Source organism: Polypterus senegalus, chromosome 2, assembly GCF_016835505.1.
Source record: "Polypterus senegalus isolate Bchr_013 chromosome 2, ASM1683550v1, whole genome shotgun sequence".
In the NCBI taxonomy this organism is placed as follows: Eukaryota; Metazoa; Chordata; class Cladistia; order Polypteriformes; family Polypteridae; genus Polypterus; species Polypterus senegalus.
Genome location: NC_053155.1, coordinates 133016197 through 133041934, shown reverse-complemented (window position 1 = coordinate 133041934; position 25738 = coordinate 133016197). Strand labels below are relative to the sequence as shown.

Here is a 25738-nt window from a genome sequence, read left to right as displayed (position 1 = left end):
TCTTACTTTGTTTTTTTTCTCTTTCTTTATCATGTAAAGCACTTTGAGCTACATTATTTGTATGAAAATGTGCTATATAAATAAATGTTGTTGTTGTTGTACTGTGAGTGCTGTGCAGAGTGGAGGCAGTGCCTCTGCATTTTTCCCAGTTGATTCTGGGGTTTGTCAGGGATGTGTTCTTGCTCCTATTCTGTTCAATGCTTCCAGCGGCTATGTGGCATCTGTTGGTGAAGAAAGTTTCACTGATTTTGACTTTGCTGACAATGCTGTGATCTTCGCAGAGTCAATGGAGGCTCTGATCGGGGTGATCGAGAGACTGAGTGAGGAGTCAGTGTCTGGGCTTGCGAGTGTCCTGGATAAAAACCAAGATCCAGGCCTTTAATGACCTCTTGGGCACAGCCATCAGCAGTGTGTCTGTTCGCGGAGAGAGTGTCAACCTTGTCAAGAGGTTTACTTACCTTGGCAGTGACATTCATGTCTCTGGTGAGTCTTCCTATGAAGTCAGTATACGGAGTGGGAGAGCATGGGGGATCATGAGGTCTCTGGAAAGGGGTGTGTGGCGCTCCCGATATCTATACAAAAGCACGAAGGTCCAAGTCTTTAGAGTCCTGGTGCATCCTGTTTTGCTATATGGTTGCGAGACATGGACGCTATCCAGTGACCTGAGACGAAGACCTGTCTCCTTTGGTATTGTGTCTCTCTGGAAAATCCTTGGGTACTGTTGGTTTGACTTTGTGTCGAATGAGCGGTTGCTCATGGAGTCCCGAATGAGGCATATTGTCTGCATTGTGAGGGAGTGTCAGTTACGGCACGACGGCCATGTGGCGTTTTTCCTCAAGGGTGATCCGGCTCATAAGATCCTTGTTGTTGGGGACCCGATGGCTGAATCAGGCCAAAGGGTTACCCTAGTAACACCTGACTGCGGCAGATAGAGGGTCATTTCTGGAGGGTGGAACTGGACCGTGTGTCTGCCTGAGGGGTTGCAAACCGGGATCCTGAGTTGTTTCGCCGTGTAGTGGGTGCGACAACACACTGTACCAGTGCATGCTCCCCAACTTGACTTGACTTGATATATGCACATCCGCTAAGAGTCAGCATGAAAACTGCAAACACCTTCATGTAATCTGGCCTCATTTTAGTCATACATAAATTTTACACGAATACCAGACTCGAGATTGAAAAATTTACAAACCTGTTGACTCTGTCAATGAAACATTTTCTAAAAGCTAGTGTTGGACCCATCCCTATTGTGCAGGCTGTGGCTGTGAGTAAAATGAAATGCATTATTCAACACCTAAAATATATATCGCGACACAGAATGACTAATAACTTCATTTCTGTTTTTAGATAATAACGCAACACTTATCCCAACTTCATGTGATCATTCACACAGTATTTATATATTATTTGAAGAATAATTTCCAGTGCCTTTACTATAGGATTTGTCTATAATGGTATCAAGAAATGTTGTCAAGGAAAAGCCAGAGCTTATTTTGAGTATGAAGGCTTCCAATCTACATTCTGCTTTATTTACAAAATGTTTTTATGGAATTGTAAGACACAAACTTTTAACACTGGCTTGATTTTGTAAAGAAATTCAAACACTTGGTGTTTTTCCCTTTATGGTGGTCTTATAACCTCACAGATACAGTGTGGAGGATTTTAATTTCTTGCCTAGTCATCGTTTATGTAGAGTTTGTCTGTTTTATGTCTTTTTGGTTTTTCATCCAGATTTCTTCCCACAGCTCCATAAATGTGTAAGATTGGTAAATCGGAAACTCTATAGTTTGGTTGTGCACATGCTTGAGTACTCCCAATGGTGACTTGCCTAGGGCAGTTTCTTGCCTTGTGCCCAGTATTACCAAGATACAGTCTGCTTTCTGCCACCCTGCATTAAATTAAGCGGGTTTTTGAATGTTATGTTATTTTTTATCTTTAATACTTACTTTGATTTAAAACATTGTGTGCAATTTCAACCATTATAATGCTTTCAAATCTGCTTGAAAATTAACAGTCAAAAACTATTTGCAAGTTACAATTTTATTTCACAATTCTAGTATAATAAAGTTGTAAATCACTATACCAAAAAAGAGTTTTCGGTGTTTATTAAATTAACAATTTTAAATAAACTGGAAAGAAAAAAAATCCACAAAACTCATGCAGTATTTGCTGACTGGACATTATAAAAATACACTTTTTTTGGGCAAATATTCAATATTAGAAATTTTCACCTGTAGGTATACATGTCGTCATGTCCGCATCAAGCTTGTACCCCTCAGCACATGTGCAAACTGAGCCAGTGTTGGTGTCATTGCAGAAGTGCTCACAACCTCCATTCAGGTATAGGCATTTCTGAGTATCTTCAAAAGCTACAAAAGCAAAGGGTTGAAACGTCATTAAAATATATTATAAAGTATTTGATACACAGTAGGCATTAATGGAGTACATGACAGTATGAAGACCATAGAAAATCTGTCTGAAAAAAAACAGAAAACAATTGGAGAAACTATGAAATAGCAGATTCGCCCTCATCCCCAGGTTTAATGTATCTGTGGGAGTTAAGTAAAGGGATGTGAATATACAACTGTTATAAAAACACCCATAATCTCTTAAATTTAAGCAGCAGTCGAGCCCTACTTGTGACTTTTCATGCAATCAAGCAGCTCAGGAACAAATAAAGTGTGCAATATATCCAGGAGCCTCTAGAGGGCGGTGTGCTGAGATGGTACTGGACTTTATGCAGCTGTATGTAACCTCTGAGGTTAACTCTAGGACAAGATATAAATGACTGCTTCCTCTCAGAGCTATTTACATTGAAGTCAGGAGGTTAGCTGGTGCAAAGGGTTATAGGTGAATGTCAGCAAACAGTGTAGATCTGGGAAATGGCAGAACAGAAAACAGAAAAGGGTCAAAACCAAGAGGTCAACTCCAAAACTAGAGACAAAAAATCATGGTCAAAATTACAGGGCAAAAAAGGTCAGAAGCAGGTTTAAAGGATGGCCGGATTGAGCTCAACCCAGCCAGGACTCCCAAAGACTGGAAGGATGGGGAAAGGCAGCTACTTTAGGACACTGCCTCCCCCAAAACGCTAGATGGCAGCTTCCCTGTACTGTAGCATGCTCCGGATTCCCGCTGGGCATCATGGGACATAAAGTTTGCTATCACAGCCCTGCTGGGTACCGTGGGCTCTGCCAGGAGACACTGTGGGAAGACATTGGGAGATAAGGTTCTCACTTAGCCAGGAAGTTCTAGCAAGTCACGAGGACAGAAGCCCTGAAGTATTTTCAGGCTGATCAAAAACTCAAATTCTCCATCTGACCTGGAAGTGCTGGTAGGTCACGTGGACAGAAGAGCAGATGCACTTCCAGGTCAGGGACTATATAAAGATCTGCTGAAAACCCAGCAAGGGGGCCTGAGTCGGGAGGAGGTGAACAATGCTTGCTGGGAGGTATGGGGGAGAAAATAGAGAGAGAAGATTTGTGTTTACTTATGTGCCTGTTTCTGTGGCTGTGGTGCTAAGGGAGCACTGTGCAAGAAAGAACAGGGAAGAAAAATGTTCTTAGTGCTTTTACCTTGTGTCCTGCGAGTCTGTCTGTTGGGTTTAAGGGGCAACAGTGATCCCTAGTGTCCACACAGGAAAGACACCAAAAACTTCTAGAAAGAGCATTACAGAACAGGGTTTTGTATCTACAACTCTGATAAGGAGTTACATTTCTAGATGACCTTTTATCCTATTGCGTTGTTACCCAAAGGTCACACCCTAAGGACACACCCCTAGCAACACATGAAGCGACCCTGACAATGGAAACAAAATATAGCAACAATCATAAGAGATACATAGTTGTGGATGAAATTGTCCAAAAAAATACATAACTTTTTACAAGATTGGACAATCCAAAAATAAATATCATAATCATAACCAGTCATAAATACCTTTGAAATAAAGGTATGATTTTGAATACCCATGAGAAAAAAACATGAAAAATAAAAACAAACTAAAACTTAATAATTGCCAGGTTTGTGGCATGACCAAAGTTCAGGAAGTGAGAACAGGAGTGGACAAGACTCTTTAGTGGCAGTGAAACCTTTCTTTCTTATTTTATTTGTACTTTATATGTTTCTTGTAGTTTTGGCATAAAAAAAGACATTCTTCAAACAGGTTTGATTTTGTTGGAAGTTATATTGTGCGCTCAGAACAATAAAATCAACAGAGAAGTGCAATGGCAACCTCAAAAAACAAAGAAAAATAAGTGTTCTGGACTGTGCAAACAGAGGATAGGTATGTGGAATTCTGGAGCCAGCAAAAACTCCTGCTTGATGTCTCATCTTTGGTGTACCATGAAAGAGTGGCGAAAGACTCAAATGTTGACTGGCTACCAAAGCGTGTTGATTTTGCAATACCTTGGGGTACAATCAGAAATTTGAAACTGTGCTGAGAAGTCATGGGTTAGTCATGTAAACCGCCATTCTCTGTAATTCCGAGTCATGTAAACTGGCATCTTCAAGGCAATGAGATGCATTAAATGCGGTCCAAGATCAAAGTCATCTATTATCACAATGGCCTAATGATCCATTTTTGGATGCTTTTCTAAATTCAGTAACAGTATTTCTAATTAAGCTTATGAAAGCCCCATTCCAGTGACCCTGATCTGGCAGTTTTACTCCATTTTCCATTTTCACCCTATGTCCAAGTAAGGGATCTCTCAGAGTGTTCCAGCTTTCCTCCTACATCCCAAACATGTATGTGTTAAGTACATTATTCGTTTTAAACTGGGCACATTGTACACATGAATGTACCCTGTGTTGAACTGGCACTCCTTCCAGAGCTGCTTAAAACTTTCCACCCAATGATTTTGAGGTTGCTTGTAGCCCCTGCAACCTTTGTTTTAAGTGGTTTAGAAAATCAATCAGTTGATGAAGCTCAAGGATATTTTTCCATGTCCTCTTTATTCAAATTTTTGGCAGCCAACCATGTTTTTACACAAATTGCAAGTAATACAATTGCAAAATTTCAAAATCTACGATATAAAAAAGCACAGAAAAAAAATCACAACACCGGATACAAAACACAAGATAAATATAGTAAACATAAACCTCTGAATTAGAGTAAGCTTTTTCTACTTAGAATAAGATTGACGTTATTAACTGTGCTAGTGATATATAGTCCAAAAAGCTTCATTTCAGCTTACAATTTATTTCAGGCTTATTCTAATCTTTAAGAATGAGATAACAAGCTTGTTCTAAAAGACACAACGAACCAGAATAAAATGCAAATTAGTACAAAAAAACAACAAACAAATAACATAATTTATAACAAAAATAGAAATAATTCTGACCACCAGGACAGAGAAAGTAAACTGAGAAAGAGTCAGAATGCCAGGGAAGGTTAAGTGTCTTCCTGAACAAATCTGTTGCTTTTTAAAAAGAATTAATTAAATCAATACCACATTACCATTTTAAATTTTGGACTATTTTCATGGGCACTGCCATTTCATGTGTTTTTACAGTACCGCAGCCAAATTGTTTATGGTCATTAAGCTCATTGCCAATTATGTGACATATTCTCAGCATCCTTTCTGGAAAGTTTCTGGAAATTTTTGTGTGTTTATTCTTTTGAGATTCTTTTAGGGCGTGAGGACTTTTCACTTGTTTATTTTGGCTTTGATTATACTTTATGTTCTGGGCTTTTGAATTTGGTTTCTTTTTTGTTTTGTTCCTTCATTTCCTGGTCTTTGTGTCAAACAGGTTTCTCTGCTTTTTCCTTCAGTGGCAGAACAATCACTCACTCTAACCACAGCTTCCCCTTGCTAAACTGGGCTTAGAAGAGTCAGGAACAATTATTTTTCTGTGTTTGAATCTGATCGTATTCTGAAATAGTGATGATAGGCTCATTCCTTTGTGCTTCATGCTAGGGTTATTCTAACAAGTCCTACGTCATTGAACATTAAGGACACCTGGCTTCTTAATACACGGTCTGAAATACAGATGGCACACTATACGGTACCTGTAGGACACAGCCAAGGAGCTTGCGTTACAGTGTTTGATGGGAAAGAACCCCTAAGAGATACTAAATTGTGAATGAGGCTGCATATATGAAGGGGTGCTATGAAGGCTTGGTGTCCCATCCAGGGCTTGTTCTTAACTTGCACATGATTCTGTCGAAATTAGCTCTAACCCAACTCCACTGCAACCGTGAACTGAATGAAGTAATTTTGAAAATGTCACATTATGCTATGGTTGACAATGCGGTGACCTTACAATTAATAATGAATTAGGATATCATATTTTAATTTGTGTAATTAGGGCTAGAGCAGTATGGTGGGACAGCAGTTAGCACGGTTGCCACACAAATCCAGCATCCTGGATTCAAATCCTGTGTCTATGTTTTGGCCCTGTGGAGTCTTCTTATACAGTATTTCTCCCAGGTGCCTGAAGGAGATTTGGAGCTTTGTAATACTGTGATACTGTAATCCTGAAGGCTCAAAGTTATAAATGCAAAATTTAGACAACTGTAAAATGAAATTTCTTCCAAAAAATGTAAATGCTATGGTACCATGCTACATACACTTCAGAAAAGGTCATCCACCTGAAGCTATGCATTTTGGCCTATGGCTGGCTTGTCATCCCGGCCAATACCCCCAGGGGCCGCTAGATGGAGCTGCAGGGAGGAGCAAAAAATATTATTTGCCCTACGCCCCGGAAGTACATCCGAGTCATATAGACAAGGGGAATGACGTGCTACCGGGGTGAAGAAAAAGAAGAGTTTTGATCTGATCCGGAAGTGCTAAGAAGTCACATGGACTAAGGGTACAGAAGCACTTCCGGGTCACGGACTATAAAAGGACTGTGGCAGCTCCCAGACGAAGAGCTGAGCTGGGTGGAAAGGTGGCAACGAATCTGGGAGTGGTGGAGAATTTATTGTAGTGATTAGTGATTGTTTAATGAGTATTGTGGAGAGGAGGGTGCTTTGTGCACTGTGCTGTATTAATAAAGTCAACATTTGGACTTTTATCTGGTGGGTTCAAGGGAGCGATATAACCCCCTATCTGTCACAGCATGTACTTGGATGGGAGGCCAACCAGAAAAAGCTTGGGTTCCTACTGAAAAGACCTGCATGGGTGCTTACGCTGTGTTTTGTGTGTGGATCTCAGTTCCTCAGTGCTGTGACGAGGACATTGTACTGTAAAAACGGCGCCGTCCTTCAGATAAGACATAAAACCAAGGTCCTGACTTTCTCTGAGGTCATAAAAAATTCCCTGGGCATCCTTTGTAAAGTGTAGGGTGTATCCCGATGTCTAGGAAAAATGTTACCCACCACTGTTTAGTCATTCTGGCCCCCTAATCATCCCCTGTCTCTAATTGGCTATTTCTCTTTTACCACTTCACCACCTAACAGCTAATGTGTGGTGAGTGTTCTGGCACAAAAATGGCTGCCATCTCATCATCCAGGTGGATGCTACACATTAGTGGTGTTTGACGTGGCTCCCTACTGTGTAAAAACGCTTTGATTAGTGAAAAAAGTGCTAAATAAATGTAAAGAATCATTTTTATTATTATTATGGGTCATAAATAATTAAGACACAGACAGCATCTTTAAGACTGTGACAGTGTTTCACAAAGTATTTAGCTATTCAAAAAGTCTCCCCCACTGTGTTATAAACAGTGCACTATAAGGCACAGTACTGCTGGCTTCCAGAACAAAACAAATAAGATGTAAACTTGTTCCAAACTGGTGGCTTAATCTCTTCCTCCTAAGAATCTGAAAAATCCGTAATTTACTGTATATGGATTCTACACGCCTAAAGACTTGTGCCACTGTGTTCATGGACTTCAAGATGGACTGGCATCCTACCTTGAGCCTGATATCTCTGTCATAGACTTTGGACCCTCACATTGGATTAAATGGGTTTGTGAATGCTATATTATTTTATATTGGTTTTAAAAATTCACATATTTGTTCAATGTATCCGTGAACACTAAAATACTCTAAAAATAATAACAGTTTATTAAAGGATTATTCAAGATTTTAAATAAATACCTAGATTAGCGGTTTCTAAAAAAAACACTACTATTTCTTTTTTAAACTGCAGAATATTCAATCTGAATTTTGCAATTCATGATGTTTGGGTTATGTTTCACAGACACAAAGTTGTATGATGAAATTTCAATAAATAATATATTATTACCAAGTTCACAATTTCTGCCCTCAAATGCTTCTGGACAGCGACACATGTAAGACTGGAATTCATCCACACATGTTCCACCATTTTGACAGGGGTTGGATAAACACTGATCTGGATCTGAGGGAAGGAATAATTTTAAAAAATTGAAATAGCTGGTAAAGGCACTAAATTAAAACAATCAGAATGAGAAATTAAAAATGGAAAACTTACCATTATATACTTTCCAGAATTCTTGCTGAAGGAATAAACACAAATAGCAAATCAAGTTTAATAAATAACATCATAATGGACAAGGTAAGACAGTGAAAACAAGACAAAATTAATTTGAAGATATTAGCATAGTTATCTTATGTTGCAAATGTTGCAGTGTTACAACTTATATTTTTTTCGAACAAAAGATAATTTTCATTAAGTACTAGGGTGCTGTGCCCCCTGCTTGCTTCATTCACCACCCCCGGGTGGGCACTACACACTAGCCACTTCATGGATCTGTTACCCACGTATGGGGAAGCGGATGTATAATTTAAACAGATTGTTATTATCATGGAAATTGTTACATATGCATAATACAGTGAGTAATTAACCATAGTAAAAAATAGTAAAACGTAATAAATTGAAAGAAAATAATGTTTCATGTTGCGTTAGAGGTATTTGTGGCTTATATATGTTCTCATTCTGTTTGACTTTAAAATTTACACTTTTACTGTAAAACTTCAGTAAAAACATTTTTTTAATCAACTTTTTGTCAATATCGCACTGAATTTTGATTCTGTGTTTGAACGTACATAGTAACAACACAACATACAGCTGCCCGTGAGTGAATATCATTTCTTTCTCTTTAATAAATAAACCACTTTTTTCGAATGTTTGTCCCTGTAATTTCTTAATTGTCATAGCAAAAGTTATTACTGTTAATACTGTGGTCCCCGGCCGGGACACCCAGGAGGACCGGAGGAGGGCTTGTGCCTCCTCTAGACCGTGAGGGGGCGTCCGTCCTGGTTATGTTGGGGGCCTCGGTACAGGGCTTGGAAGCCCAGCCCTGTAGGCACCCGTGGCCACCGCCAGGCGGCGCCCCCCTGTGCTGGAATATCCCGTGTGGTACCCGGCCAAGGCTGGAACCCAGCCGGGACGCCCAGGAGGACCGGAGGAGGGCTTGTGCCTCCTCCAGACCACAAGGGGGTGATCGCCCTGGTTGTATTGGGGGCCACGGGTAGAGGGCTTGGAAGCCCAACCCTGTAGGGGCCCGTGGCCACCACCAGGCAGCGCCCCGGTGCCTGAGGAACCCTGGAGCCCAGCACTTCCGCCACACCAGGAAGTGCTGGGGGAGAAGAAGACAGGAGACACCCGGACAGCTTCCGGGTGCACAGCCGGCACTTCCGCCACACAGGGGTGTGTCCAAAGGGGAGTGCCGGGAAGCAGCTGGAGCCCATCCGGGTTCCTACTTAAGGGGCCGCCTCCCTCCAGTCATCGGCAGAAGTTGGGTGGAAGAGGATGGAGCTGAAGAGAGGACGGGAGGTGGCCAGGAGAGAGGCATTAGACTTGTGTGGCCTGGACATTTGGGGGAATGGTGCTGGAGGCACTGGGGGTGCACGTGAGCAGTATTTGTAAATATTCTTGTAAATAAACGGTGTGTGGTGGAACTATGTTGTCCATCTGCCTGTGTCCGGGTCCCAGTTCACAATACGAATGGCATATTAAGATCTCCTTTGGTGTCTAATGTTATCTGTGGAAGATGTACTACATTGCCTTTCTTGTCGCCTGTTAAACTTGGACATGTCATTGCTGTGTAACCGATGAACAATTTTCATGTTAATTCATTTGACTTCATCGTTTCTCTGTGCTAGGATTGCCCATGTACTCATTTCTTCTGTTCATAACCCTTTGGGATGAAATTCTTCAATATAATTTGGACTTAATAAGTCTTATTTTATTGGTAACTAAAAGTGAGGAAAACGTAAAAATTTATAAGAGCTTAGAGTGCAGGAACTGTCTGACAAAAGTTTTTACACAAATGAGATGAGAGGACCATGGGCGTGGTTGAAAATGGTTGAGAGGAGGACGGGACTTGAAAAAATCAAAAGCAATAGTCTTGTCTCAAGATTTTCTTTTATAATAGAGAGACACTTTATGATCCTAATTAATTTTACTCCAGATGATCTTTCAGGGCGGCACAGTGGCGCAGTGGTCCCGGGTCCTCCCTGCGTGGAGTTTGCATGTTCTCCCCATGTCTGCGTGGGTTTCCTCCGGGCGCTCCGGTTTCCTCCCACAATCCAAAGACATGCAGGTTAGGTGGATTGGTGATTCTAAATTGGCCCTATTGTGTGCGTGTGTTTGCGTGTGTCCTGCGGTGGGTTGGCACCCTGCCCAGGATTGGTTCCTGCCTTGTGCCCTGTGCTGGCTGGGATTGGCTCCAGCAGACCCCCGTGACCCTGTATTCGGATTCAGCGGGTTAGAAAATGGATGGATGGATGATCTTTCATATTAAAACAGTTTAGCTTCTGGCTCTCTGAAATTCTGTTTAAACGGGTTGTGTATGTCTGGCTTACAGAAATAAAAACTGATTTGCTTGCTTCAGAGCGTTAGTTGGAACACAGGGATTAGATTTCCTGCAAAACTAAATTAGGTTCAATAAGAGTGGAAAATGTTGGTAGCGAAGACTTCAGAGTAGCATCTTTATATGGTCTGAAAATTGTAAGGATACAGTTGGCAACTTTTTGGTGCTCACAGGCTCCTGATATCTATACTAATAAAAGGCAAAGCCCTCACTCACTCACTCACTCACTCACTCACTGACTCATCACTAATTCTCCAACTTCCCGTGTAGGTAGAAGGCTGAAATTTGGCAGGCTTATTCCTTACAGCTTACTTACAAAAGTTTGGCAGGTTGCATTTCGAAATTCTACGTGTAATGGTCATAACTGTGAACCTATTTTTTCGTCCATATACTACAATAGACATCTGCTCGATGCCCGTGGGAGGCGGAGTTTAGTGCCTGCCCATATAAGGCCGTCCGTCAGCAGCAATCCAATACAAACACTGCCGCTAAATATTCACGGGTGAAGGACTGTGCTTATGCAGAGGATGATGAGATGGTCAGGGTGGTGTTTGGCATAAACTCAGCGAAACTGCAAGAGAAACTTTTAAGTGCCGGGTCTTAGCTAACATTACATACAGCTGTGGATATCACATGAGATGGCACCAGCACAGCTGGGAACCTTTGATGCAAGAACACCAAGCGGCTCACGTGAACTGACGCAGTGCACAGACAAAAAGCAACAGTTCCAAAGAGTGCTGAACAAAAACCGAATTACACAATTGAGAAGGCAGCAAAAAAATATGAAGCGTCTGATACATAGAATCATATTCATAAGTGCAGCTACTGCGGAAACAAAGCACACGGTGGAAAAAGTGAATGTCCCGCTAAAGGAAGACAGTGTAAAAAAAACCCGTGCATGCAGTGTGTCACGTCTCAGATAAAGAGGAAGACGAGCTGTTTATTGATGCAGTAAGAAACGAATCGATGAATGAAACCTGTCATCTTTACAACAATTGACAAACACGGAATGTAACTTGAACACATCACATCCTACAAATACGAACCTGATTGAAAGAAATAATGATAATCAAATCCTTGATGACAGCAACACTCAATAACACAAACAAAACAAATACTGTATATTGACAGTCATGTTACGTTATTTTTAAAATGTTCCCTTTTCTTTTTCATAACTTCTTTAACACACTACTTCTCTGCTGCGAATATTATATATATATACCCCGATCTACATACTCTCAAATAGACAAACCACACGCCGTGGCGCAATTGTAGAGACTTCGCCACTAGCGCCGAGGTTTGATTCCTGAGAGGGGGTGCACTGAGTATGTACACGCACTTCCCGATTCATTTTACCCTCGCATCCCCTTGGTTTGAGACGTATGAAAAAATATGCGGTTAACGCAGAAAGACAGATCACCAATTGAAGCTTTATGAATAATGGATACAAAGCGCATTCCTACGACTGATCGGAGGCAAATTTCATTTCAAAAGACTACCCGAGCGAAGCCTTGATAAAAGCATGGTTTTGTGCACACTGAAAAGCAAGCAAAATTAGATGCATTACAGAAAGCGGACTTTGTGGCTCTTACTGGGGATCATTGGACTTCCGTGACCGTTAGTAATTCTAAATACATCTAATTACAAAATGTTCAATGATCACACTGTTTTAGCCTAATGTACAAAATAATTTTGGCTAATGTTACTCAGAGTTTAAAGAGTAAGCTGGTCAAATTACCTTTTATGTTTCTGACTTATTTTTTTAAGAAGAAAAACTGCACTTTGTTGAAATTTTGGTTATTATTATTTAAAGACAATACCATTCTGAAAATGTACTTAAAGTACTTAAACTACCACTTTATTTTTAAGTCTGCCCAATTTTAACCAGGGATGATATTTTTGTTTCTGTTTTAAATTCAAATGCAGTTTAAAAGCGTTTTTTTTTTTCAAAAATTAAAAGAGCTTGAGTTTACAATATTCATGTCCATGTCTATTATTTGATTCTGTCGCCCACTAAAACCCTTTTAAATTAAAAAAAACATTTGTGATTTGGGGCAAATTTTCATGTGTGATTACATACGATTAATCAAGATTAATTATTACACAGCCTCTAATTAATTAGATTAATTTTTTTAATCGAGTCCCACCCCTAATATATATATATGTAGATATATATGTAGATTTGTATATATATATGTGTATATACAGTATATATGTAGATATGTATATGTATATATATATGTATACTGTATATATGTGTGTGTGTGTGTGTATATATGTGTATATATATATGTGTATATGTGGAGTTTGCATGTTCTCCCCGTGTCTGTGTGGGTTTCCTCCCACAGTCCAAAGACATGCAGGTTAGGTGGATTGGCGATTCTAAATTGGCCCTAGTGTGTGCTTGGTGTGTGGGTGTGTTTGTGTGTGTCCCGCAGTGGGTTGGCACCCTGCCCAGGATTGGTTCCTGCCTTGTGCCCTGTGTTGGCTGGGATTGGCTCCAGCAGACCCCTGTGACCCTGTGTTTGGATTCAGCGGAATGGAAAATGAATGGATGGATATATATGTATATATTTGTATATGTGTATATATGTATGTATATATATATATATGTGTGTATATATATGTTTATATGTGTGTATGTGTATATATATATATATATATATATTGTGGCATCAGCCCGGCCGGGACGCCCAGGAGGACCGGAGAAGGGCTTGTACCTCCTCCAGACCCCGAGAGGGCGACCGCCCTGGTTATGTTGGGGGTCACGGGTAAAGGGCTTGGAAGCCCAGCCCTGTAGGGACCCGTGGCCAACGGCAGGCGGCGCCGGTGCCTGTAGAAGTCTGGAGCCCAGCACTTCCGCCACACCAGGAAGTGCTGGGGGGAAGAAGACAGTGGACACCCGGAGGGCTTCCGGGTGCGCAGCTGGCATTTCCGCAACACTGGGGCGTGGCTATGGAGGAATGCCGGGAAGCAGCTGGAGCCCATCCGAGCTGCTATTTAAGTGGCCGCCTCCCTCCAGTCGAGAGCGGAAGTCGGGTGGAAGAGAGACGGAGCTGGAGAGAGGATTGGAGGTGGCCAGGAGAGAGGCATTGTGACTGTGTGGCCTGGACATTTGGGGGAACGGTGCAAGAGGCACTGGGGAGTGCACGTAAAGAACTGTGTAAATATTGTAAATAACGGGTGTGTGTGGTGAACTTAAGATGTCCGTCTGTCTGTGTCCGGGTTCAAGTCCACAATATATATATATATATATATATATATATATATATATATATATATATATATATATATATATATATATATATATATACACAGTGGTGTGAAAACTATTTGCCCCTTCCTGATTTCTTATTCTTTTGCATGTTTGTCACACAAAATGTTTCTGATCATCAAACACATTTAACCATTAATCAAATATAACACAAGTAAACACAAAATGCAGTTTTTAAATGATGTTTTTTATTATTTAGGGAGAAAAAAAATCCAAACTTACATGGCCCTGTGTGAAAAGTAATTGCCCCTTGTTAAAAATAACCTAACTGTGGTGTATCACACCTGAGTTCAATTTCCGTAGCCACCCCCAGGCCTGATTACTGCCACACCTGTTTCAATCAAGAAATCACTTAAATAGGAGCTGCCTGACAGAGAAGTAGACCAAAAGCACCTCAAAAGCTACACATCATGCCAAGATCCAAAGAAATTCAGGAACAAATGAGAACAGAAGTAATTGAGATCTATCAGTCTGGTAAAGGTTATAAAGCCATTTCTGAAGCTTTGGGACTCCAGCGTACCACAGTGAGAGCCATTATCCACAAATGGCAAAAACATGGAACAGTGGTGAACCCTCCCAGGAGTGGCCGGCCGACCAAAATTACCCCAAGAGCGCAGAGATGACTCATCCGAGAGCTCACAAAAGATCCCAGGACAACGTCTAAAGAACTGCAGGCCTCACTTGGCCTCAATTAAGGTCAGTGTTCACGACTCCACCATAAGAAAGGGACTGGGCAAAAACGGCCTGCATGGCAGATTTCCAAGACGCAAACCACTGTTAAGCATAAAGAACATTAGGGCTCGTCTCAGTTTTGCTAAGAAACATCTCAATGATTGCCAAGACTTTTGGGAAAATACCTTGTGGACTGATGAGACAAAAGTTGAACTTTTTGGAAGGCAAATGTCCCGTAAAAGGAACACAGCATTTCAGAAAAAGAACATCATACCAACAGTAAAATATGGTGGTGGTAGTGTGATGGTCTGGGGTTGTTTTGCTGCTTCAGGACCTGGAAGGCTTGCTGTGATAGATGGAACCATGAATTCTACTGTCTACCAAAAAATCCTGAAGGAGAATGTCCAGCCATCTGTTCGTCAACTCAGGCTGAAGCGATCTTGGGTGCTGCAACAGGACAATGACCCAAAACACACCAGCAAATCCACCTCTGAATGGCTGAAGAAAAACAAAATGAAGTCTTTGGAGTGGCCTAGTCAAAGTCCTGACCTGAATCCAATTGAGATGCTATGGCATGACCTTAAAATGGCGGTTCATGCTAGAAAACCCTCAAATAAAGCTGAATTACAACAATTCTGCAAAGATGAGTGGGCCAAAATTCCTCCAGAGCGCTGTAAAAGACTTATTGCAAGTTATCGCAAACGCTTGATTGCAGTTATTGCTGCTAAGGATGGCCCAACCAGTTATTAGTTTCAGGGGGCAATTACTTTTTCACACAGGGCCATGTAGGCTTGGATTTTTTTTTCTCCCTAAATAATAAAAACCATCATTTTAAAAACTGCATTTTGTGTTTACTTGTGTTATATTTGACTAATGGTTAAATGTGTTTGATGATCAGAAACATTTTGTGTGACAAACATGCAAAAGAATAAGAAGGAAGGGGGCAAATAGTTTTTCACACCACTCTGTATATATATATATATATATATATGCCAGCAACACTCATGACAATGACAACACAATTACATTGTCAATCATGTTACGTTATTATTAAAATGTTTCTTTTCTTTTTCATTACTTCTTTAACACACTACTTCTCCGCTGCGAAGTGCGGGTATTTTGTTAGTTTAATATAAAGCAGGAAATGAGTGTCCCAACACCTTTTAAATAAGTACTTTTCTGCCTGTTAAGTGTCAGGGGTGCATGGGAATATTCCATACTATGCAAACGGAAATGCAGGCATCTTAAAAGCAGTGCTGGCTGACTAGACATATGCTTTGAGAATAATAGGCAATATAGCCTGGAGGTCAGGGTACTTAAAAATCAAACAACAACCTGAATGTTGTTCCAACTTTGCCTTCTTACCTACTTTACATGCCAACTGGCAGGGGCAAAGAAATGGAAATCTGGGAAGCATGGAGTAATTATAACCAGAAAAAAGAGGTTAGAAAAGAATGGTTAGGGATGTTGCAGGAACCAGTAAAGGCAAGCACAGTGGAGCCTTATCTCTTATTATTTTTTTGTGGTTTAATTGGAGTTTATTTCCACTGTTACTCTGTTTACAAGGGTGTCTCTCACCTTGTGGGTTTTATGAGGCAGGTCATGAATAGCTTTTCCACAATATACAAAGGAAAACACATAGAATGCAAAAGCAAGTATACAAATACTAGCTGATGTGTACCGTTCTCTCATCATCCTCAAAGATTTCTCTTGCTTCTTCTTGGGAACATATCTCCTCTCTGCATTCACGCTCCAGTGATCCTGCTTTCAGTTCTTCAAATAAAGTATTTGCTCGCTTCTGTCTAGGCAACATGCTGTTAGCTACATCCTTTGTTAGGAATACTAAACAGAAAAACAAAATCACAAATAAAAGGAAAAAAGGCAGATGATCAGATGAGAGAATGTTGGATACAGTAATGGCAGTTAGTCAGCCACCAAGACACAACTTTTTGCTAAAGGTCACTGCTATTAATGAAGTCCTCACTTACTGTATTGTGATCATTCAAAAAAACAATATTTTAAATGAGAAAAAGGTCAAAGCCAGAATATTGATAAGTCTTGCAAATGAAGCCTAAAACACTGACCGAACATTGTAGTCAGATTTAACATCCAAAGATTTGTTTCAGTGCTTCTTCATCACATGGCTAATGTGTGCCCCATGATTGAAACTCTATGAGCAGAATGAATTTTTTTGTTTAGTTACAGCTAGTTTTTGACCATTTATTGTATTTTGTTTATGATATTCGTTCCATCTGAGGCATTTGTTGTTTGAATCATGGTGGGTTAGTGGTTAGCACTGCTCACTCACAGTACAGATCACATTATTGACCACAATAATTGATCCAGCATAGTTTCCAGATGCTTCCCTAGCCCTCTGGGACACTTAAAAGACCATTTCACCTTTATAATCCACTCAAAACTAATTAATTTCCTCCTTCCCCATTGACTTCACTGCATTTTGTGGAATTCAGCGAAGAACCAGAACATTTATGTTATTTTGCCAATGTCATGGTGACTTTCCTCATCACTAATTGTTGTATAAAAAGTGAATTTATTAGCAATGAGGTGAGAGTGATGCTGTTATAAATACAGATTTCAAAAAGTGAAGATGCAAAGACATAGCCAGGCAAAAGGAAAGTCAGAAATCCAGTTGGGCAAAAACAATTATCAAAGGAGGAGACACAAATATAATCAGAGTCAGGTATGAATAGATCAGAACACAAACTGAAGATCAACAAAGGAAAAGGGGAAGGCAAATATCTTACTAAAAGGGGTTCATATAAAATAGTCCTGCTGTGATACCCAGGCTCATGAAACTCAAAAAAAGACTTTATTTGTAAAACTGGGCCCAAAACACCACAGGTATGCTTCAAAACATAAAAAGGCCTGACCCTGCAACCTGCACACTCAAAACCAATAAAACAAATAAAAAAAACCCTGTCCCATTAAAGGCAAACAATAATCGTAAGAATGAAATTTATCTGAACAGAGTTAGAAAAAGACAAAAAATATGTAAAATCAAAACCAAAAGTTAGAGTGTTGAGTCCATAAAATAAAGAACCAAAAATAATTAATCTATTAAACAGAAAAAGAAAAAGGATTCAAAAATACAAGCGGAAGCAAATGTCTTACCACCAGAATCTTTTATATATTTAAATTTCTTTTTAATGTCTGATTTGTTTGCTAATTACAATCTTTTCCTTTAATCATGTTATTTCTATTTATTACTTATCTAATTATTTATTTAATGTTAATTTTATTTTATTTCTATCACATTTCTTGTGTTTTATGGATGGATCCCCAGGAGGCAGGGCCACCCTTAACTCACCAGTAAGTAACCACCTCCAGTCATAAAGGCAGGCTGCTAAGAGAGTTCCTTTGATGGAATTGTGAGTTGCTTGTAAATGCTGCCTGCTGATTTTCTTGGTTTTCATGAAATTTTGCTCTGTTTAAACTTTGATTATTGTGTTATATTAGGACTTTGCCATTGTGGGTTGTCTTTTATGTAAATGCTTTTGCTGCATATTTTGTTGTTTTCTCCTATTTTTGTTAAAACATCCCTTTCTTAATAAAAATTCTTTTGGATGCCCTTTTTTGCACAAGCCATGGGCTGATGGTTATTCCATCCCTTGTGGAGTATTTTGATTATTTTGAAACATTGCTTTTGGAATATTTGAAGTCAAAACCCCATTTGGTCTGGTGCTGGCCAAAGCCAGCTTGTAGAGTAGGAACTCAGGCTGCCTTGGAGTGTTACCTTGTCTGAGCAGACTGGTTAGAATCCTGGCTTGTTTTGTGGCTCTATTTTTGAGGCCTCACACCTTTTGCCATTAGAGTGCTACTGAATTATAACAATACTAGCCGAAGCCCGCCGTAGTATATGGCGGTGTAAGAATAGGAACGGAAAACGGTGAGAAAGGAATTCAGTATAACAAAGGCTTAGGAAACCACCATTGCAGTATAACGAAAATAGCAAGAAGCGAAACCAATGCCAGTGGTCGAGAGAGTACCTTCCTGTAGCAGGCTACGGAAAACATATATAGATAGGCGCCGCATTCACTGTGTTGCCCAGTCGACACAATAAGCCAGCGTGTCCGCACTATTGCGAGTGGTAAAAGTGCCATTTAAACTAATACAGGTAGACATGGAAACCGGGTTTTCTGATGTAAAAGCAATAATGTTTTAAACAGTATCGTTTACATACAACAGATTTTGGCGAATCGTTTACATGCAATTATTTATATCCATTTATACACTAAATGCGTATCCCATGGTCTTAGAGTTGGTGGGCGGGGCTCTGTGAGTAGGCGGGCATGGCTCTCTGTCTTGCATGCACTCTCTGTCTTGCTTGCCCTTAGTTAGAGTTGGCGGGCGGGGCTCTGTGAGTTGGCGATCATGACTCTCTGTTTTGCGTGCGGTGTAAAGTCAACGTGGCTCAGAGGTGCATGTGGACATTTACACAGACGAAAGCGACTGAGGCTGTGTTTGGTGAGTTGTTGCGTGCCTTGAGAGCGACGCTGGACTCGGGAGGATGGTTACAGTTGGCGTGTGTGGCTCTGTCGTGCGTATCCCATGATGCAGTAGGAGGGTTAGAGTTGGTGGGCTGGGCTCTGTCAAGCGTATCCCTTGGTCTTAGAGTTGGCAGGCGGGGCACTGTCTTGCTTGCGCTCACTGTCTTGCGTGCCCTTAGTGTCTTGCTTGCGCTCAGTGTCTTGTGTGCCCTTAGTGAAGTCTATATATAAATAGGCCTCCTGCAGCAACATTTTCATTATCGGGTGGCCCCAACCCAATGGGGCCAACATATAAAATGCAAGAAAGATAATAAACTAAGTCAACATTAAAAATGCAAAAATGGCACAATGATTCATGAGAAAGAGAATATTGAACAGAAAAAGCAATTAACAGCAAAATTCAAAACAATATAGCAAAAAAAAAAAAACAAACAGAAGAATTGGGAACTAAAGCCAGGCCCTGGCCCTGATTAAATCATAACAGGTCCAAAACACAAAACAACAAAGTGATTTGAACAAGAAAGTTATTTTATATCAAAATTGACTAGTTAAGATATATTTGCTTTTGCCTCCTAGTTAAAGGTGGTGTTTAATAGTTTTATCAGCTTTAACCTGTTCCTTATTTTGACCATCACCATACATTTTGACAATCTTCACATTCATTTATACTTAAGTTTTGATGCAGTTACTGATTAGTGCTTTCTTTAAGTCTGTCTCCTATTTCATCTATTAGAAACACACTAAAGCCCATTTTAAAATTTCTAAATTTACCACTTTAAGCACCACAGGGTGCTTAATCTTTATGAAAAACTCCATTTTCAAAGTGGTGGAACAAGCAGGTGAAAGGCACTTACAGAGAGGGCAGAGTCAGCAACAGTGATCAAAACCCAATGTAGAGACGGAAGTCTTCCCCATATCATGCTTCATGTTAATTGTTGGTACTGCCTTTTGATTGAGAATGAGAAGGACAAAGCAAGATAATACTAAACCTCATTTATCTACGGATATATTGAAATTGCTGAAAGGTACAGACAGACGCACTGGAAAAAGTTAGTAGTCAATTTAAACTCGGGTTAAAAGTTCAGTCTATGCTGAGTTTGTATGTTCTCTGTGTGTCTTTGTGGGTTTTTCTATAGGTATTCGGTTTTACACCCACGTTGTGAGAAGATGACTATAAAAAAGGATTGTAAGACAGGTTAGGTTAATTAGCCTCTCTTAACTGGACTTGTGTGGGTGGATGCGTGAATGTGCCCTGCAATGGGTTGGCATCCCGTTTAGGGGAGTTCTTGCCTTATGACTCTCCATGACTCTAAGACTAGAACAAGTGGATTTAGCAATTGGATGGACTACAATTTTAAAATCATCCTATGCAAAAGGAATTGCTTTCTTAACATGGTGTGTGATTTAAATTTTTTCTTTGCAAAATTTGCAACTGGGTATTTTGAAAGAAAAATGAGATTTAGGGGTAATATAGTTATTGCGCATAAAGTGTTTTGGTATGCATTCTTAGTGGTGGTATAAAAAGGTTAATAAATGTCATAAACTTGTTCAAGTATATCGGGAAACCAGATAAAAAGTCTTGTGAACAATAAAGAAGAAGAAGGTTCTGTGTGATGGTTCAAAAAGTTGACTATCATGTACCCAGTAAAACTTGACAGATGTCACGCATACAGGAATTCAAGAAGTATCAATAAGTACTGTAAGAATCAAGAATATAGAAAAATTTGATTTTTACTTTGGGCTATGTAAGCTGGTTATGCTTTCTGCTGAATTCATCTCATATTTTTTAACCAATCAGAGTAAATATTCAGATGGTGCTAGACAACAAACCAATTGGAGTAAATGACAGATGAACATGTAAGCATGAATTCAGCGCTGTTATGTAAATTCAGTTATTTATAAATATAGCTCTTTGTCTTTATTTTTTAACCATTTGCTGACAACTTCTGCCCAGGGTAATGTCCATTAGTAGACTGCTGTAACAGGAATGAACCCTCTTCAAGCATTTGCTAAAGAAAAAAAATAAAGGATGCAATGTGCAAGTTTCCTCCTGCCTGTTTCCTGATTCAAAGAGGTCCTAGTTGAGGACAAAATTTCTTTCATAAATATATTTCCAGTTTAATTTCTTCCACAGTATTAACTGTAAAGAGATTGTTTTGATCTCATCAAAAATCTTTTATTATTTAATCATACACAGACACAGGAAGAAAGTCAATTCATGAGATCATTACACATTTTAATTAATAATGAAAATGTGTTGAAGAAATATACATTAGTGTTGGATCAGTACTAAAATTTTGACTTTTGGTATGAATACCCGCTTTTGGACCTCTGTACCAGTGTTGAAATGGTACTGAAGAACATAAGAGTTAACTCACCATACTGTAATTCCACACCACTTCCAGGAGACGCAAAGCCTACCCAGTGTGCAGTACAAATACATGTTGCGCTCGTTGAGTCATATAATCATGTGCCTCCCTATTTTGCTACAGGTTATAGTTTTGTTTCAAATTTTTCATTGTGTCAAAATTTGCTGTCCCCTGCAGAGTATGTAGCATTTCAAAGAAAAGAAGGAGAAGGTTATGGTTGTTTGTCCACCGCAGAGTCTGAAGTTTGTCAAAAGGGAGCGATACTGAAGCTGTGTTCACACAGACCCAAATAAGAAAATCAGTACCATACTGGAACTCAAGAAGAGGATTATTATCATAATGTTTCCTTTAAAGTATACTTCTCAAATGCCAATTATTAAAACAGAAAAGTGGGAAACAAACCTACTGTTAAAATAATACTCCATCCATCCAAACTTGCTTATCTTGAGCAGGGTTGCGGGATAGCTGGTGTCTATCCCAGCAAGCACAGGGCATAAAGCAGGAACAACCCCTAAACAGTGTGCCAGTCCATCGCAGAACACTTAAATCACACTTAGGCTCTCAAAGAATGAAATATTTGAGTGGAAAAACTTTACTGAATAATACTGTGCAATTTGTTGTGTACAAAATGATGTAACAATAGTCAATGGAAACCAAACTCACCAACCCATTGAGGGCTGGATTCAAATCAAAGTCAAAAATTGAAATCACAAGCTGATCCAACTTGTGTGAATTTCATCACGGCAGCTCATAATGTGACTCAGTAGTGTGTGTCCTGGATGATCTCCTCCCTGACTTGGATCAGGTAATCAGTGAGCACCAGTACAGTCTGTGGTGCTACTTGGCGGTGTCGGATGCACCAATACATAATGTCCTGGGGATTCTCAATTGGATTCGGGTCTGGGGAACATGCGGGCCGGTCAATGGCATCAATGCCTTTGTCATCCAGGAACTGCCTACACACTCTGACCGCATGAGGCTGGGCATTGTCCTTCACCATGGTCCACTGCACCAGTGTAAGGTCTGACAGTGGCTCTGAGGATTTCATTCCAGTACCTAAAAGTAGTCAGGATACCTTAGGATTGCTTAGCATGTGGAGGTCTTTTGAACCTCCAAGGATATGCCTCCCCAGACCATAACTGATCCACTGCCAAAATGGTCATGCTAGATGATGTTGCAGGCTGCATAACATTCACCACAGTGTCTCCATACTCTTTCATGTCTGTCACATGTGCTCAGTGTGAACCTGCTCTCATCTGTGAAGAAAACAGAGTGCCAATGGTGGAGCTGGCAATTGTGTATTCTATGGCGAATGCTAATCGAGCTGCACCATCATGGTCTGTGAGCACAGGTTTCACTACAGGATGTTGGGCCTTCATGCCACCCATATGGAGTGTTTCTAACAGTTTGGTCAGAAAACTGCACACCAGTAGGCCATTCTGTAGGGCTCTGGCAGTGCTCCATCTCTTCCTTCTCGCACAAAGGAGCAGATATTGGTCCTGCTGGGTTGATGCCCATCTACAGCCTTGTTCGGCTCTCCTGGTGTAATGGGTCATCTCATGGTATTTCGTATGGATGCAACATGAATCAGCAGCAGGTAACATCTCATGCTATCAGTACTGACAAGGACACTAGCAAAATGCAAAATTAAAGAAAAATCAATCTGGAAGGATAAGGAGAGAGCAATTGTCTGTGTCCAGACAGGGGGTTGTCTTGCTGTTGCCTCTCCAGTGTAACCATTGTCACTTTCATTTTCCCCAAAGTAGGTGAAGTAAATTTAGTCGCTTTTGCTTCCTAGCTGGACAAATTGATATCCCTGAAGCTTAACTGACTTGGTATTAGACTGTGATATTATGTGTTCCCTTAATTTTTTTGAACGGTATATATATATACAGGTATATCTATATTATAATAAAAAAATCTTGGGTTGATACATAATCTTCTCAGAAGATACTTTGACGCCCCACGAGACAAGGCAGTGAGACAAAAGGAAAGCTACTGTATAGGCTTTTAAATGATCAACGCGCATGCAACAAGCAGAACACATAGCTCAGGAGCAGCAGCATCAGCAGCTGATCCGTCCGGATCTCCTTAGCATGCATTAATATATATATGTATATGTTTATTATTTGCTTTATATATATTTTAAAGGTTTTGGGAGAGATCAACTTTCTTGCAAATTCAAACAAATTTCATTTAGGATAATATGAATCAAAACATACACTCTGTATTTGCTGAAAGGTCCAGCACCATAACGATCTAGGGATGGCAACAACTCAGGGCTTTTTCTACTTTTTTTGTTTTGCTCATATCTAACTGATAGGAGATGTTCATCCTCCTTAAGGCCATGTTACATTACTTGGCTTTTCTAGTGATTTTCAGTCATAGCCTTCATTTACATAATCTTAGCAAGTCAGAGGCAGTTGGTAGTTAAAGCAGTCACCTAATGTGACATGCCCAGCGACTCACTCCAACTAGTTTGTATCTTGATCTGATAAAAATCAAACAGGTTTCATTTTGCCTTTAGTCACAGAAGTGGGCTCTTTGTGCATCAGAGCTGACAACCAATGATTGCTTATCTGGAAGTACAATTCATATAATGCAGTTACAAGGAATAAGGTACACATTGGCTTTGGACCTCACAAACTGAAAAGAAGCTCATCTGTCTGATGTCTCATGTTTGACGTACTACAACAGAATAGGAAAAAGAAAAAAAGGGGTAGAGATTGCGGCTGAACTCTCTGTATCTGTTAATATGGCACAGGCTTCATCAAGCAGCATGCTATTGGTTGTCATAAAAAGGTGCTGGAAACTTGGCACACAATCGCTAAATTTACATGATCCAACAATGAGATCAGCAATGGCTGCATCAGCATCATCAGCTTAATCAGCTTCAACTAGACTTGATGTTATTTTGGAAGAATTAAGTGGATAGGACTGGCAAGCTTTGTTGGGTTGAATGGCCTATTCTTGTCTAGATAGTTCTAATTTCTAATTGTTGTTGGCAAATCCTATATACTCCACAACTAAAAGTCAGGTAATATGATATAGGCTTTAGGTTGTTTCAATTTTCATTCCAAATTAATTGACTCAGGAAGCCTAAAAATGCAATGTATATGTGGCTACTCATTGTGATGATTACATTGTTTATTTTTACTTTTCTTTTCATTCTAATCACACATAAATATACTGCTCAAAAGAATTAAAGGAACACTTTTTAATCAGAGTATAGCATAAAGTCAATGAAACTTATGGGATATTAATCTGGTCAGTTAAGTAGCAGAGGGGGTTGTTAATCAGTTTCAGCTGCTGTGGTGTTAATGAAATTAACAACAGATGACTAGAGGGGCAACAATGAGATGACCCCCAAAACAGGAATGGTTTAACAGGTGGAGGCCACTGACATTTTTCCCTCCTCATCTTTTCTGACTGTTTCTTCACTAGTTTTGCATTTGGCCACAATCAGTGTCACTACTGGTAGCATGAGGCGATACCTGGACCCTACAGAGGTTGCACAGGTAGTCCAACTTCTCCAGGATGGCACATCAATACTTGTCATTGCCAGAAGGTTTGCTGTGTCTCCCTGCACAGTCTCGAGGGCATGGAGGAGATTCTAGGAGACAAGCAGTTACTCTAGGAGAGCTGGAGAGGGCCATAGAAGGTCCATAATCCATCAGCAGGACCAGTATCTGCTCCTTTGGGCAAGGAGGAACAGAATGAGCACTGCCATAGTCCTACAAAATGACCTCCAGCAGGCCACTGGTGTGAATGTCTCTGACCAAACAACCAGAAAGACTTAATGAGGGTGACCCAAGGGCCCCATGTCCTCTAATGGGCCCTGAGCTCAATGCCCAGCAGCATGCAGCTCGATTGGCATTCGCCATAGAATACCAGAATTGGCAGATGCACCACTGGTGCCCTGTGCTTTTTACAGATGAGAGCAGGTTCACCCTGAGCACGTGACAGAAGTGAAAGGGTCTGGAGAAGCCATGGAGAACATTATGCTGCCTGTAACATCATTCAGCATGAGCAGTTTGGTGGTGGGTAATGATTGTCTGGGGAGGCATATCCATGGAGGGTCACACAGACCGCTACAGGCTTGACAAAGGCACCTTGGCTGCCATTAGGTATCAGGATGAAATCCTTGGACCCATTGTCAGACCCTATGCTGGTACAGT

The 25738-nt window shown here is 40.3% G+C and overlaps 1 protein-coding gene across 1 annotated transcript in view; it reads right to left on the bottom strand.

The window, feature by feature from the left end:
- The window catches only part of LOC120523371 (coagulation factor VII-like), a 49647-nt gene that overhangs the window by 21998 nt on the left and 1911 nt on the right, over positions 1–25738 (bottom strand). The window contains exons 2-5 of the mRNA XM_039744637.1: positions 16365–16525; positions 8394–8418; positions 8187–8300; positions 2232–2369 (exon numbers count right to left, since the gene is read on the bottom strand). Of these exons, the coding sequence (XP_039600571.1) occupies positions 2232–2369; positions 8187–8300; positions 8394–8418; positions 16365–16525 (438 nt within the window). The remainder of the gene's footprint in view (positions 1–2231; positions 2370–8186; positions 8301–8393; positions 8419–16364; positions 16526–25738) is intronic.